The 12546-nt window shown below is 42.5% G+C and overlaps 1 protein-coding gene across 1 annotated transcript in view; it reads left to right on the plus strand.

Moving 5' to 3' along the window:
* Positions 1 to 10477: 10477 nt before the first annotated feature.
* The window catches only part of ANP32A (acidic nuclear phosphoprotein 32 family member A), a 37127-nt gene continuing 35058 nt past the window's right edge, over positions 10478 to 12546 (plus strand). Inside the window, exon 1 of the mRNA XM_024747518.1 lies at positions 10478 to 10691. Within this exon, the coding sequence (XP_024603286.1) occupies positions 10638 to 10691 (54 nt within the window). The 5' untranslated portion in view covers positions 10478 to 10637. The remainder of the gene's footprint in view (positions 10692 to 12546) is intronic.

Below are 12546 nucleotides of genomic sequence, written 5' to 3' on the forward strand. Positions count from 1 at the left end.
TAGGTTGTTTCCATATCTTGGCTATTGTAAATAACACTGCAGTGAACGTGAAGGTGCAGATATCTTCTCCAGATAGTGATTTTTTTTTCCTTTCAGCTGTATACCCAGAAGTGGAATTGCTGGATCATATGATAGTTCTATTTTTAATCTTTTAAGGAAACTCCATACTGTTTTCCATAGTGGGTACACCAATGTACATCCCCACCAGCAGTGCACATGGGTTCTCTCTTCTCCAAATCCTTGACAACACCTGTTATCTCTTGTATTTCTGATAAAAGACATTCTAACAGGTGTGAATTGATAGGTCATTGAGGTTTTGATTTGCATTTCCCTGATGATTAGTGATGTTGAGCAGGTACCTGCTGGCCATTTGTATGTCTTCTTTGGGAAAAATATCTGTTCAGTTCCTCTATCCATTTTTTAATTGGGTTCTTTTTGTTGTTGTGGAGTTGTTGTTTACATATTTTGAATATTAACCTTATCAGATACACGAGTTGCAGATATTTTCTCCCATTCTATACGTTGCTTTTTCCTTTTGTTGATAGTTTCCATGGCTGTGCAGAAGCTTTTTAATTTGATGTAGTCTCAACTGTTTACTTTTAATTTTGTTGCCTTCGCTTTTGATATCATATTCAAAAATCACTGCCAAGACCAATATCAAGGAATTTACCCCCTATGTTTTCTTCTAGAAATTTTATGGTTTCAGATCTTTGAGCTTTGTTGTCTTGCTTTTTGATGAATGTAAAACCTAAAGGAATAAATACTGTGTACCTTCACTAAAACTGGCATAGACACAAAATTAGAGTTAGGGAGCTCTGTAATTCCCATCTCTCCAACAAGTTGTCTTTTAAGACGATTCAATCCCTGGGTAGGAGCCTAAAATAAAAGACAATTCCTGAGTAGGAGTCTAAAATAAAATTTTTATAGTAGACAACCTTCTGTGTTATGGTCATAGAAACATGAATTTATTTTTGTTTCCCTCATGTTGGAAAGAATAAAGAAGTTACTTAGCAATCCCTGTTTCCCCAATACCCTATTGCTATTTATGTGACATTGAAGATCAAAGTTACTTAAATGTTTCAGAGGAACTATTCCCCCCCTCCCATTTCCCCATTGGTAACTATAAGTATGTTTTCTGTGTCTGTGAGTCTGTTTCTGTTTTGTAAATAAGTTCATTTGTATCACTTTTTTAAGATTCCACATATAAGTGATATCATATGATATTTGTCTTTCTCTGACTTACTTCACTTAGTATGATAATCTCTAGGTCCATCCATGTTGCTGCAAATGGCATTGTTTCATTCTTTTTTATGGCTGAGTAGTATTCCATTGTATATATGTACCACATCTTTATCCATTCATCTGTTGGTGGACATTTAGGCTGCTTCCATGTCTTGGCTATTGTAAATAGTGCTGCAATGAACATTGGAGTGCATATGTATCTTTCCAAATTATGGTTTTTTGTGGTTATATGCCCAGGAGTGGGATTGCTGGACAAAGGAACTTTTAAAAGTAGAGTGCCCACTATGCTCAAAGCATTTATTTAGTGTATATATATATATATATATATATATATATATATACATGTATACATTTTATATATATGTATATATAATGCGGGGGTAACAAAAATGTGTCAAATATTATTCTTACCTTCAAGAATTTATTGTGGGAGGGGTAAATAAACATAGTACATGGAAGTAAGTGGTCCCTTGATACCCTTTACAGTGTTATGAAAGTTCAAGGAGAGGAAAGATCTTATTTGTTTAGGTGGATCATAAAAGGTTTCGTGATACAGTGCCATCAAAATTGATCTTAAATTTTGGGTAGAATTTTGACTGATGAGGATAAAAAGAAAAGGATATATAAGCTGGGAGAATCACATCAAAGATAGAAAAGAAGGGAATAGCAGATGGTCTGATTTGTCTGGAAATTAGAGATAATAATGGGAAGGTAGTGTGGGTTCTTCTTTTTGGGAGATTAAATGCCAGTTTGTTGGGGGGTAGGCCACCTGGAACCAAAGAGGCTACTGTTGATCAAAGGAGCACCGTGACTGGAGCTCAGAAATATTCATCTAGCTATGAGAGGATGTCAGGACCTCAGGACCAATGCTGGTCCACCAAAGAGTTTCTAACTACCTGAGTAGAAAATCTTGGAGAATGTCATGATTTGCATAAAATTTAATTTATTTAAGGTAAAAGGCTTTCCCATATTCTGAAATGAGCCCTCTCTACCTTACTATTTTAAAAATAGTCTATAGATAATATATGATAAATGCATATGTTCATTGCAGCATTATTTACATAGACATGGAAACAAACTAATTGTCAATGGATGAATGGATAAATAAAATGTGATATATAAATGTGATATATATTTTTATATGAATGTTATTCAGCCATAAAAAATTTTTTTAAAATAATGTTCTTATTTGGCCAAATTAAAAGTTTGCAATCATATGTTGGTCCCTAAAACACTTTTTTTTTTTTTTTTGCAATGTTATTGGCCAGAAAACTAGAAGCCTGGGAGCTACTGTTACATAGGGACAATTAGAGCTGGTTGAGTACTCTTGGATAGAGTGGAGAAAGTGTGCTGAAGGAGGAAAGATATTTGGGAAATAAAACTTAGAAGATGAAGCAACCATTTGGCTGTGTGAGTCAACAGAGGACAATTCGAAGGGTGCCCTTGATAAAAACAGGAGAGTGGGGAGCATGATGGTATTTTGGTAGAGGCAGAGTAGGCAGAGGTTGACAGGGAAGATCATTTTAGTTGTGGAAATGTTCTGCGGATGTTCCTGTAGGAAACTGTTGAAAAATGTCCCTTGGGCAACTGAAATCAGTCTGGAGCTTAGGAGGGAGGTTCATTTATTGTTGAGAAAAGATATTTATTTTATACCTACTATGACAAGCACTAAATTTGGGGGGAAACGATATATTTGCATGTCATTTATATAGACTCCCTTACAACGATCTTTTCATTAAGTACTTGTTACTTAATACAGTCATCCCTCGGTATCAATGGGGGATTGGTTCCAAGACCCACTGTGGATACCAAAATCTGTGGATGCTCAAGGCCCATAGTCAGCCCTCTGTAACTTTCAGTCTGCATCCATTGATTCAACCAACGTGGTATTGTATTCTACTGTATTTATTTTTTTGAATCCACATATTAGTGGACCCGCACAGTCCAAACCCATGTTGTTCAAGAGTCAACAGTATAACTCTTTTATTTCTGTTTAATGGTGCTTTAGAACCTCTAATTCAAAGATATATTGCAAATACAATGATAAATATTTAAACTTTACAATTGATCTACAAAATCATAAATGAATCAAAAACTAAGACTGAAAAAAGTTTTATTAGTGTATTGGTTAGCCTAGGCTGCAGTAACAAATAAACAAACATGTAACGGTACAGTATCTAAAAGTTTCTATCTTGGTCACACTGTCTCCTGATGAGCAAGTGAATAGGTTGGTAGAACAGCTCTCCATAGAGGCCCAGGCAGATGGGGGTTCCACCTTCGTGAACAACACATGGCATCTAAGGTCACTCTGTCACTTCCATCTCAGTCAGCATGCATTCAAGATTTCAGCCCTCCAAGTGGCAAACATTACTTCTACTCACACTCCCCTGGCTAGAGCTCAGTCATATGGCTCAACTTAATGACAAGGGCAGCTGGAAAGCATAGTCAAGCTTTGTGTCTGGGAAGAAGAGGAAATGGATTTTGTCGACTAATCAGCTGTCTGCCACCGTTTGTATTAAATCGTCTGAGAAAGAGTTAAATTCTAATAAGTAAAACACTTGATCGTGAAGAGCATTTTGTATGTCAATGAACAGAATCTTGAGCACTGCATCTCTGGAGAGAAGTTACTGCCATTTATAAGGAACTTGTATTCATGTAACCGTTAAACCATGCTTTAATAGTTGTAAAAATAAAACAGCTGAATTCCTATAATGTTGTGCAGAGTCCTTGCAAGGGTATCATTTGCTTTTTTCAGCTGAAAAGCAGTCTAAGCTAAGTGACCTGAAATGATGGGGGGCAAGACGCAAAAGGACAGCGTCCCAAGATTAATATGTTTTCTATAAGCAGATCCTTTCCGACCTTCCATTTTGTTCCCGGGAATATGAACCTCTTTGATGTGTTTGTGGTTTTTGCATTTCTTTCACCATCAGCATTTTTTCTTCAAAATTGTCCTTAAAGTGACTGCATCCTATTGTGAACCCTTAGTCTATGACCACTTGCCTACTTCCAATAATTTTTTACTACAAATCTCATACCCCTCAGCTTAGTTCTGCACCTGAGCCTGAAAATACGCTCACAGCAGCAGATAGAAACCCATCAGCAGTAATATATCACTACTCAAGATCTTATACCACAAGATATCCAGAGATCTTTGCATTTATTCATGACAAATGACTTGTACGTTATTCTCATCTTTAGCATAACCCTTAGGACTAAATTCCTTGTAATGTAAAATCAATTATCCCTACTGGGCATCCTTCTTCTCAAAGTCTTAGAGTTATTACGGGCTCGGATTTGTTAAGTATTTCATTGACATCAACAATAGTACATTGTTTCTTCTGGCCTGGGGTCTGGAGAGGGAAGCATTTGAAAGGAAATCAAAGAGTTCAGATATTAGCTCTGTTTTAGGTTGATCCTAGATAGGTGATGCAGTCTTGTCTTAGTATGTTTGGGTTCCTACAACAAAATACCACAGGTTGGGTGGCTTACAAATTAAAAGAAACATTTATTTCTCACAGTTCTGGAGGCTGGGAGTCCGAGGTCAGGTGCCAGCATGGTTGGGTGAAGGCTGTCTTCCAGGTTGTAGATTTCTCACTGTGTCCTCACATGGCAGAAAGGCTAGGGAGCTCTGTGGGGCCTCTTTAATAAGGGCACAAATCTCAATCATGAGGGATAAAGATTTAGTCAACTCCTGAAGGAGAAGGCCCCGCCTCCTAAACCCAACACTTTGGGGATTAGGATTTCAACAAATGAACTGTAGGGGGAGGTACACAAACATTCAGACTATAGCAAGTCTCTTCCTCGTAAACAGCAGTGAGCAGGGGAGGAGCTCAGACAAGGCTAATTTGGATCATTAGGAAACCTTCAGAGTATGGTTTAATCAGAACACTTTAGTGGATTTTGCTTTTGGTCACCTAGCATCTGAATACTCTTTGGGCAGAATCCTAAAATAGATGGGAGGCAGGGTCACACACCCCACTGTAGGAGCTAAAGGGGTCAGATAATCTTTTCCCCTGACAGCTGGGGCATCTGCAAATATTCCTGCCAAGGGCTCTGAAGCTTGAGGGAGTGACACAAAAATGAAGGCTCCTGAAAGATCATTCGCGGCAATGGAGGGGTGCAGAGTCCACAGCCTAGAGATGACTTCCAAGGTATGGGGGTCTTCTGTAGACTATACCTGGAGTACCATCTTGGCTGCTCCAGGCTGCCCAGCTTCCCACTTCCTGCTCTTTTCCTGTACCTTGTTCTTTGGTTTGTGACAGGATTATAAGAAATTGCCTACTGTTTGTATCGGTCAGGGAAAGTTTCCATTGTCTGCAACTAAGAAATCCTACTAGCACAAGCATCCCCCAAATCTGTTATACCTGTATTTTCCATTAAAATAACTTTTTCTTATTGCAAAAATTATTTATCAACTGAAAAACTTAGAAAATATAGACAAAAACAAAAAACAGTGTAACCTCATCACCCACAGAGAACCTTTGTAAAAAAAATTTTTAACATTTTCTGGTGCATACTCTCCTAGACTTTTTTCCTGGGTATATGAATATATTCTTTGTTTCTTTCTTTAGCTGTTATAAAAAGTGCTACCACATTGTGATCAACGTGCTTGCTATTTACCTGCTATTCTGCCTTATCTATAGCTTTGCTTCTGCTCATGAACGTCAATATAGACATAATGAGTTGGTCCAGCCTAGTGAAAAGTATTTGTCACCCTTACTCAAGTTGCCTTTGAATAAACATACGTGTATATGATATAATTCTCTTATACAATAAGGCATACAAAATTATTTCAGAGGACCGTGTTCCTTTGCTGGCTAAGAGTCGTCATATGACTCATTTGGTCAAGTGCACTGGGTGTAATTTTTATATTCAAGTTGCTAGAATTCAGAATTTTCAGAGGAAGTTCAGGTTATAGGTATACTCTCCTGAGGACCTAATATTTCCACTAGAAATAATTTTTAAATTACTAATTTCTCAGAATGCATTAAATTCATCTCTAAGAAGAATTACATATAAGTAATAATATGTACAAATAATAACTGCCATTACAAAGTAGGTAATCTGAGAGGACAGTTTTACCAGGCATGCTTAAACTTATAAACACTAGTTGCAGATAGTAAATATATTAAAAGCTCTTAGAAAATCTGTTCTCTACCTCTTCCATCTTAATAGACTTTAGTACTCTTTTCTTCATAGAGGTAAACTTCAACCCCAGATAGATTAAAATGAATTCGTAGATTCTAAATTAATTGTATTTCTATTTTTTCAACCTAGGTTGTCCTCAAGTCAGTCTTATTCTGTGGCTCCTTATCCCATTATTTGTCTTTAAGGCATCTATTTTTTTTCCTTTAGAGCCATAATTACTACTAAAAATAAGAGATTATAGCTATGGCTTTCTTCCTGGTGAGTGGTATACAAACTTTCCTCTTATTGCTACCCCCAAATTACCCTTAATAAATATATTTAAGAAACAAACTCACAATACTTCTAGTGAGTTTCTAACACGTGTGTAGATGATAGGTATTTTTCTATCTATAAGCTATCTTTAAGCTCCTTTTATGATTTTTACTATTAATTTTTAAAATCACATATGACTATTTTCATTATATATTTCATAATGACAGTGCTTTTTCTCCATGACCAATGCATTGATAAGGTAACTATTCAATAATTTGAAAGATAAAAGCATCCAATGCTTTATTAAGCAAAAGAATTAAGAATGGTTAACTTTTAAAATCCTGGACCTCAACATGCCTTTGCTATTCAAATCAAAATGCAGTAGTCTTCACATTTGTTACCATGAATTTCAAAAGAACAATCTACAGTTTTAAAAAACAAGAGGAAAAAAAGAATAATCTACATTTCTAAAAGCTATTTATATAGAAAGACAAAAGAGAACATAATTAAGCTGGAGTCTTTCCATATCTTTGTCTTTTGGGGTCCAGGCAGCAGAACCATGATGTAGGTGAAAAAGTACTATGGCCAGGTTCCAGTGTATGCGATTCAAGCTGAAGAACAAAAAGCTGAACTTGTGAATACATTAACTTGACTCATAAAAGGATGCTAACCAGAGGGTCTCCATCTTTAGAGACCAAACAAGGGCAAATGAGTTAAAATGGCAGCAACATCAATGTGAGTTATTTATAAAACAGTGTTTTCCAAAATGTATCAAGAGGCTAAGGACACCCATTGCTTATACCTCTTAAAGAATAAGATGGGCTGCTCATTTGTTTGGAATGGTTCTTGAAGGAAAATATTATGTAAGGCAGGAAGATCTCTCTCCTTACTTGAAGGCCATTTCTCCCTAGGGGCTCAAACCTTTGAACTGCATCTCATTTATTCTTCTCAGTGTGAATCAAATCCAGTTCTGCAAGTTACAGACTCGACATCTTTCATAACCTAACTCCCATTGTAGAATCTCTCAGGAGTTAGGAACTCACCCTCTTCCCACTCCACCTCAAAATTCAGCCCATATTCCTTGATATGGGGCTTCTTTTCTTACTATATGTCTGATATTCAGAGCCATTCAAGGGCATTTATTTCCTATAATATGCAATGAAGTGCAATTTAAGAAACAACTCTGTAGAATAGGGACTGTAAGGGCAGTGTTTGTTGTTGTTGTTTGTTTGGATGTTTGGTTAAGTAGCCTGGGGCAAATGGCTCAGCTTTGGCTGAGCTATATTCCTATTTCCTTTTGATAATAACAAAAATCAAAATCACTAAAATTTTCTGAGAAATAAACTACAAAGAAATCTATTTGTGAAAGTGAGAGAAAAATCTCTCCTTCCAAAGTATGTTGGAAAGATGGGAAGTTAAGTATTCAATTGGCTAAATACACTTTTTGAATATTTCAGCTTCTTTAATGACTGACATCCAGTGAAGCCTTCTTTCGATTTTCTAAAACCAGTACAAAAGCTGTTATCTAAAAACAACCGTTAAGTTTAACATTTTGAGTAGTAATCAAGTCATGACTTTTTCCATTCTAATTTGTTCCTGTACATTTTTTAACGGGGGGTTTGGGCTTCCAAGTCATCCTCTCCAGTCTTTGTGAGATAAAATGAGCTATTTGCTTCCCTTTAGCAGAGCTGGATGGGGGCTATATCTGCATTTGATTGGTTGGCTTTTAAAGGATTACTTCTCTGGAAAGGTACCGTGCCATATCACATTGCTAGCGGCGTGGACTTAGTTGTGGTTAAAATTTTTAATTGAAGATGAGCATTTACCACCAGAGAGAACATAAACTTCAGGACTCCTGTGCTATATAGATTCTAGACATCATATTGGCTAAATGTGATTGATGAAGAGCTCTGTTTTGAAACAACCTTAAACACCATATCCAGAAGTAACAGCTGACTCTGGTAAAGAGAGGAACTTTGGGGTCCCTGTATGTTTTATAACGAAGCCTATTTTAAAAAGAATAAGCTCCACAAATTGACCTCAATAAGATTAACAAAACTGAGGAAGACTGATATCAGCTAAGGCAAGTCAAATAAATTACCCCATACTATTTATATGCAGATGAAATAAAACAATGGCTTTCCATTTTTATTTTGCATTTCACAGCTACTCAGAGTATACATGATCACTTTTCCAATTCCACTTAATATTTTGTCTGAAAGAATTTACTGAGTAAAATGCTTAGTTGCAGGATTTCACATTTGCCATCCATCGGGTTACAATATTAAAGTTACTACAGTTTCTTCCCCAGTGTAAGCATTCTCTATGTGCCTTTTATTTACACTGTCACTTTTTATTTCCTCCTAAACTCTGTATGCTCAAGAATGAAACTGTATTGGTGTTATGTAACAATATTTCAAACTTGCAACATACATATTGGTTTATCTCCCTTGAACCCATGTCCCTGAAAAATAAACACAATGTATGCAAAAGAACTACCTTGGAGTGCATGAGGAAGAGTGTAGACGTGTAGAAATAAAAGAATCGAAAAACAGTTGTGTGGAGATGTATCTGTCCTGTTGACAACAATCCCCGTGATTTGTTAACAGACACAGGCAGCCAACGCAGTACACAACACTGTCCTAGAACTGGCCATAAGTTGTTAACCAAGTGGGAATTAAGGCTTTAAGGTCTCTTACAACTAATGTGATTCAAAAAACCGAAAGCAAGCAAACCGTAAAACTTGGAGAAAGTGCTCCAAATAGAGCCTCTTTGGCAGCCCAGATTGAACCAAATGACTCAGGTGGACAATTAAAATAAACTGTGCGCCGTTTTCTTTCACTAGGTCTATAAAGCCCATAAATTATGTTCGGTCCAGAAAACCAGGAGTTACTAGCACCTTCCCTTTCCATTTTTTAAAATATTCAAAGTATTCAGCATCAATTCTTAGTCCATGGTCTTCACTCATGTATTGATTAAACAAAACCTCGGGTGCCTCTTGGTGATCACTCCTTCCAAGCTGACATGCAAACTGAAATGCCTCTCCATGGAGAGGGTCGAGACCGCAAGGCAAGTCATCCAGAAGTGGACGCATCTTGCTTTTTATTTACTTATGTATTCAAGGGGCTGCGATGGCCACGTCTGGACTACGACGAGGCGGGAGGCGAAGGGGCGCGCGGGCTGTGAGCCGCAGCCCGGGGGTGGGAACCCGCAGAAGAGATGGGGGGCACCAGCCACGCTCCACTAGCTCTGCCCGCTGGACCCAGAAAATGACCAGCCCCTCCCCCCACCGCACCCTTGACCCCTCCCCTCTTTCCAGGCCTTTCATCTGCCCGCCCGCCGGGCAGTCCGCGGCCCCCAGACCTCTCGCCGTCTGCCTCTTTCCACAACCCGGTCGTGCGGCGCGGTCAGGCCCGGGGCAACCCCACGAAGCCCTTGGCCCGGCGCGGACCCCGACCCCCTGCCCCTCCGGCCGCGCCCCTCCCTTTCGTATAACGCACCTGCGGCCCCGCCCCCGGCCAAACGCTGAGGCGGCGGCGGGCTGGCGAGGCCGGGCGGCTCGGCCCTCCAGGCACAGTCACCTTCCCTTCCCCCTACATTCCGCCCACCCCCCTTGCTCAGCCGCCGAGCTGCCGCCGCGCTCCTCAGCCGCCCCGAAATCTAAAGGGGTCCGTCTCCGGCACCACAACCAAATGGCTGAGCCTCCCTGGCCGGCTGCGCAGCCCGCCCATTGGTCCCTTCCCCCCCGCCTCCGCCACCATTCGCTGTTGCCCGGAGACCCTCGGCGGCGATTGGCTAAGGCTGCTGCCACTCTTCCGGGCTGCCAATCCCGCCTCCACGGTGATCAGGTTAGTGTGCGCCGCGGGTGCTGGGGGCTCGAGAACCGAGCGGAGCTGGTTGAGCCTTCAAAGTCCTAAAACGCGCGGCCGTGGGTTCGGGGTTTATTGATTGAATTCCGCCGGCGCGGGAGCCTCTGCAGAGAGAGAGCGCGAGAGATGGACATGGACAAACGGATTCATTTAGAGCTGCGGAACAGGACGCCCTCTGATGTGAGCATTTGCCAAAAATATCTCTGTCGGTCCATTCTCCTACTTTGTGTGTGTGTGTGTGTGTGTGTGTGTGTGCGCGTTGGGGGGAGGCACTTTTTTTTGAGGGGGGCGCCCAGGAGATGTGGGTTTGGGGGTCGGACTGCAAATGAATTGCAAGGTTGGGGGGTTGCAGTGCCATCCGAGCATGTTCTGGCTGCCGCCGCCGCTGCCCTTGGTGTGTGACTACCTGTGCGTGTGCTCCCGCGTGTGCGAGTGTGGGTGCGAGAGTGTGCACCCATCGGGGGCCGGCGGGCGCACGCGTTTGGGTCGGAGAGAATGAGGCAAAATAACCCTCTGAGCTCGCTGCTCCCGTGACTCCGTCTGAGGGAAAGATTAACAAGAGAGGAGGAGGAGAGGGGCTGCCTCCTGGATTTAACAACAAAAAAAGGGGGTTTTATATTTTATAAATGAATCCCCCCTTCCGCCCCCCTCCCGCGCCTTCCCCCTCCCTTTCTCTCTCTCTCGCTCGCTCGCTCGCTCGCACACACACAATAAGTTTTGGGCTTCGCGAGTCCGGTTTAGTTTCTGATAAATGTGGGCCGAGGCCCCTGGGGAGAGCGCGTGGGGAGGGGGCTGCAGTGGAGTTGGGAATGGCTCGAGTTTAAAGTGCGTCTTCATTTCTTTGCAGTGATGAGGCGAGAGACGGGGGAGCCATATTTGTAACTTTGTAGTGTTCGTGAACGCGCCCTTTCTCTCCCTCCCTCCCTTTCTCTGCCTCCCTTCCTCTCCTCCTCTTTCTCCCTCACTCTTTCCACCCCACCTTCGGGCCAGATGCTGATGTTTCTTCCTTTCCTTCCGAAGGGAGGATAAATTGGAAGACGGGGGGAGGGATTTTCGAACGTGCAAAGGCACAGATAATCCCCGCGCCTCCCCACCTCGCGCGATCGCTACTGCAAGTTACCCAAAGGCTATGTCCCGGTCCCCCCTCGCCCTTGCTCCTTCCGGCCTCCCTAAGATGCTAGGCTTTGAGCCCTGGCCGCCCCCGCCGGCCCCGACCCCCGGCCCGTCTTTCTCTAGGGTGGGCTCCTTGGCAGCCATTCGGCGCCCAGTTAATAAATGGGCCCGGGAAACTTTGTCAGGACGCGAGCTGCCCAGAGCTGGTGCCTGTGGTGGGTATTGGCTGGGTCCAGATTTATGCGGGCTTAGCAGACACGCAGCTCCGGGATGGGAGTTTGCCTTCCCGTCGCCGTTATTGATTGGGCAGTAGCGGGAGTACGGCCGGAGGAAACTTAAACCGATGGGAACTGGGAGGCTCGGGCAAAAGCCTACCCCCGAGGAGGGGAAAGGTGAGGGTGGGTTACTCGAACGCCCGTTTTTGTCTCCCTCTCGCTTTCAAACACTGTTTTATGTGAGTTGGAGGCTCAGCGGAGGAGACCCCGGGTCTGGGGCGAAGACGCTGGCTGACTCCTCTCGTGGCCCCTCCGGGGACCAGCGGAGCGCGGGCGGGAGGACCCCTCACCCCAGCCCCGTGGCCAGGGTTCCACAGAGTTGGGAGTTTGGGGTAGCACTGTGCGCTGACCTGTCGCCCCTCCAGCCCGTTAAAACCCGAATTCCTGGCACAGGCAGGCCTTGCTTCCTCTTTTCTCTACTTCCTCCCCCAAACCTGAGTGAGACTTTTGAAAACAAGATCCTTTTTGTGCCCCCCCCCATCATAACGCAGCTGTGGACTGTAGACGTGCAATGCCTTATGGCGCGCAGGGCGGGGAGGGGGTGGCGGAGGGAGGGGAGGGGTTGCCCGCCGGAGGACACTGGAGTTTCCGCGAACAATTTGCCGGCGGTTTGCCTTTCTCTGGCCGGTTTCATCCCAGCTTGGACC

Source organism: Neophocaena asiaeorientalis, unplaced genomic scaffold (genome assembly GCF_003031525.2).
Source record: "Neophocaena asiaeorientalis asiaeorientalis breed wild unplaced genomic scaffold, Neophocaena_asiaeorientalis_V1.1 scaffold591, whole genome shotgun sequence".
Taxonomy (NCBI): domain Eukaryota; kingdom Metazoa; phylum Chordata; class Mammalia; order Artiodactyla; family Phocoenidae; genus Neophocaena; species Neophocaena asiaeorientalis.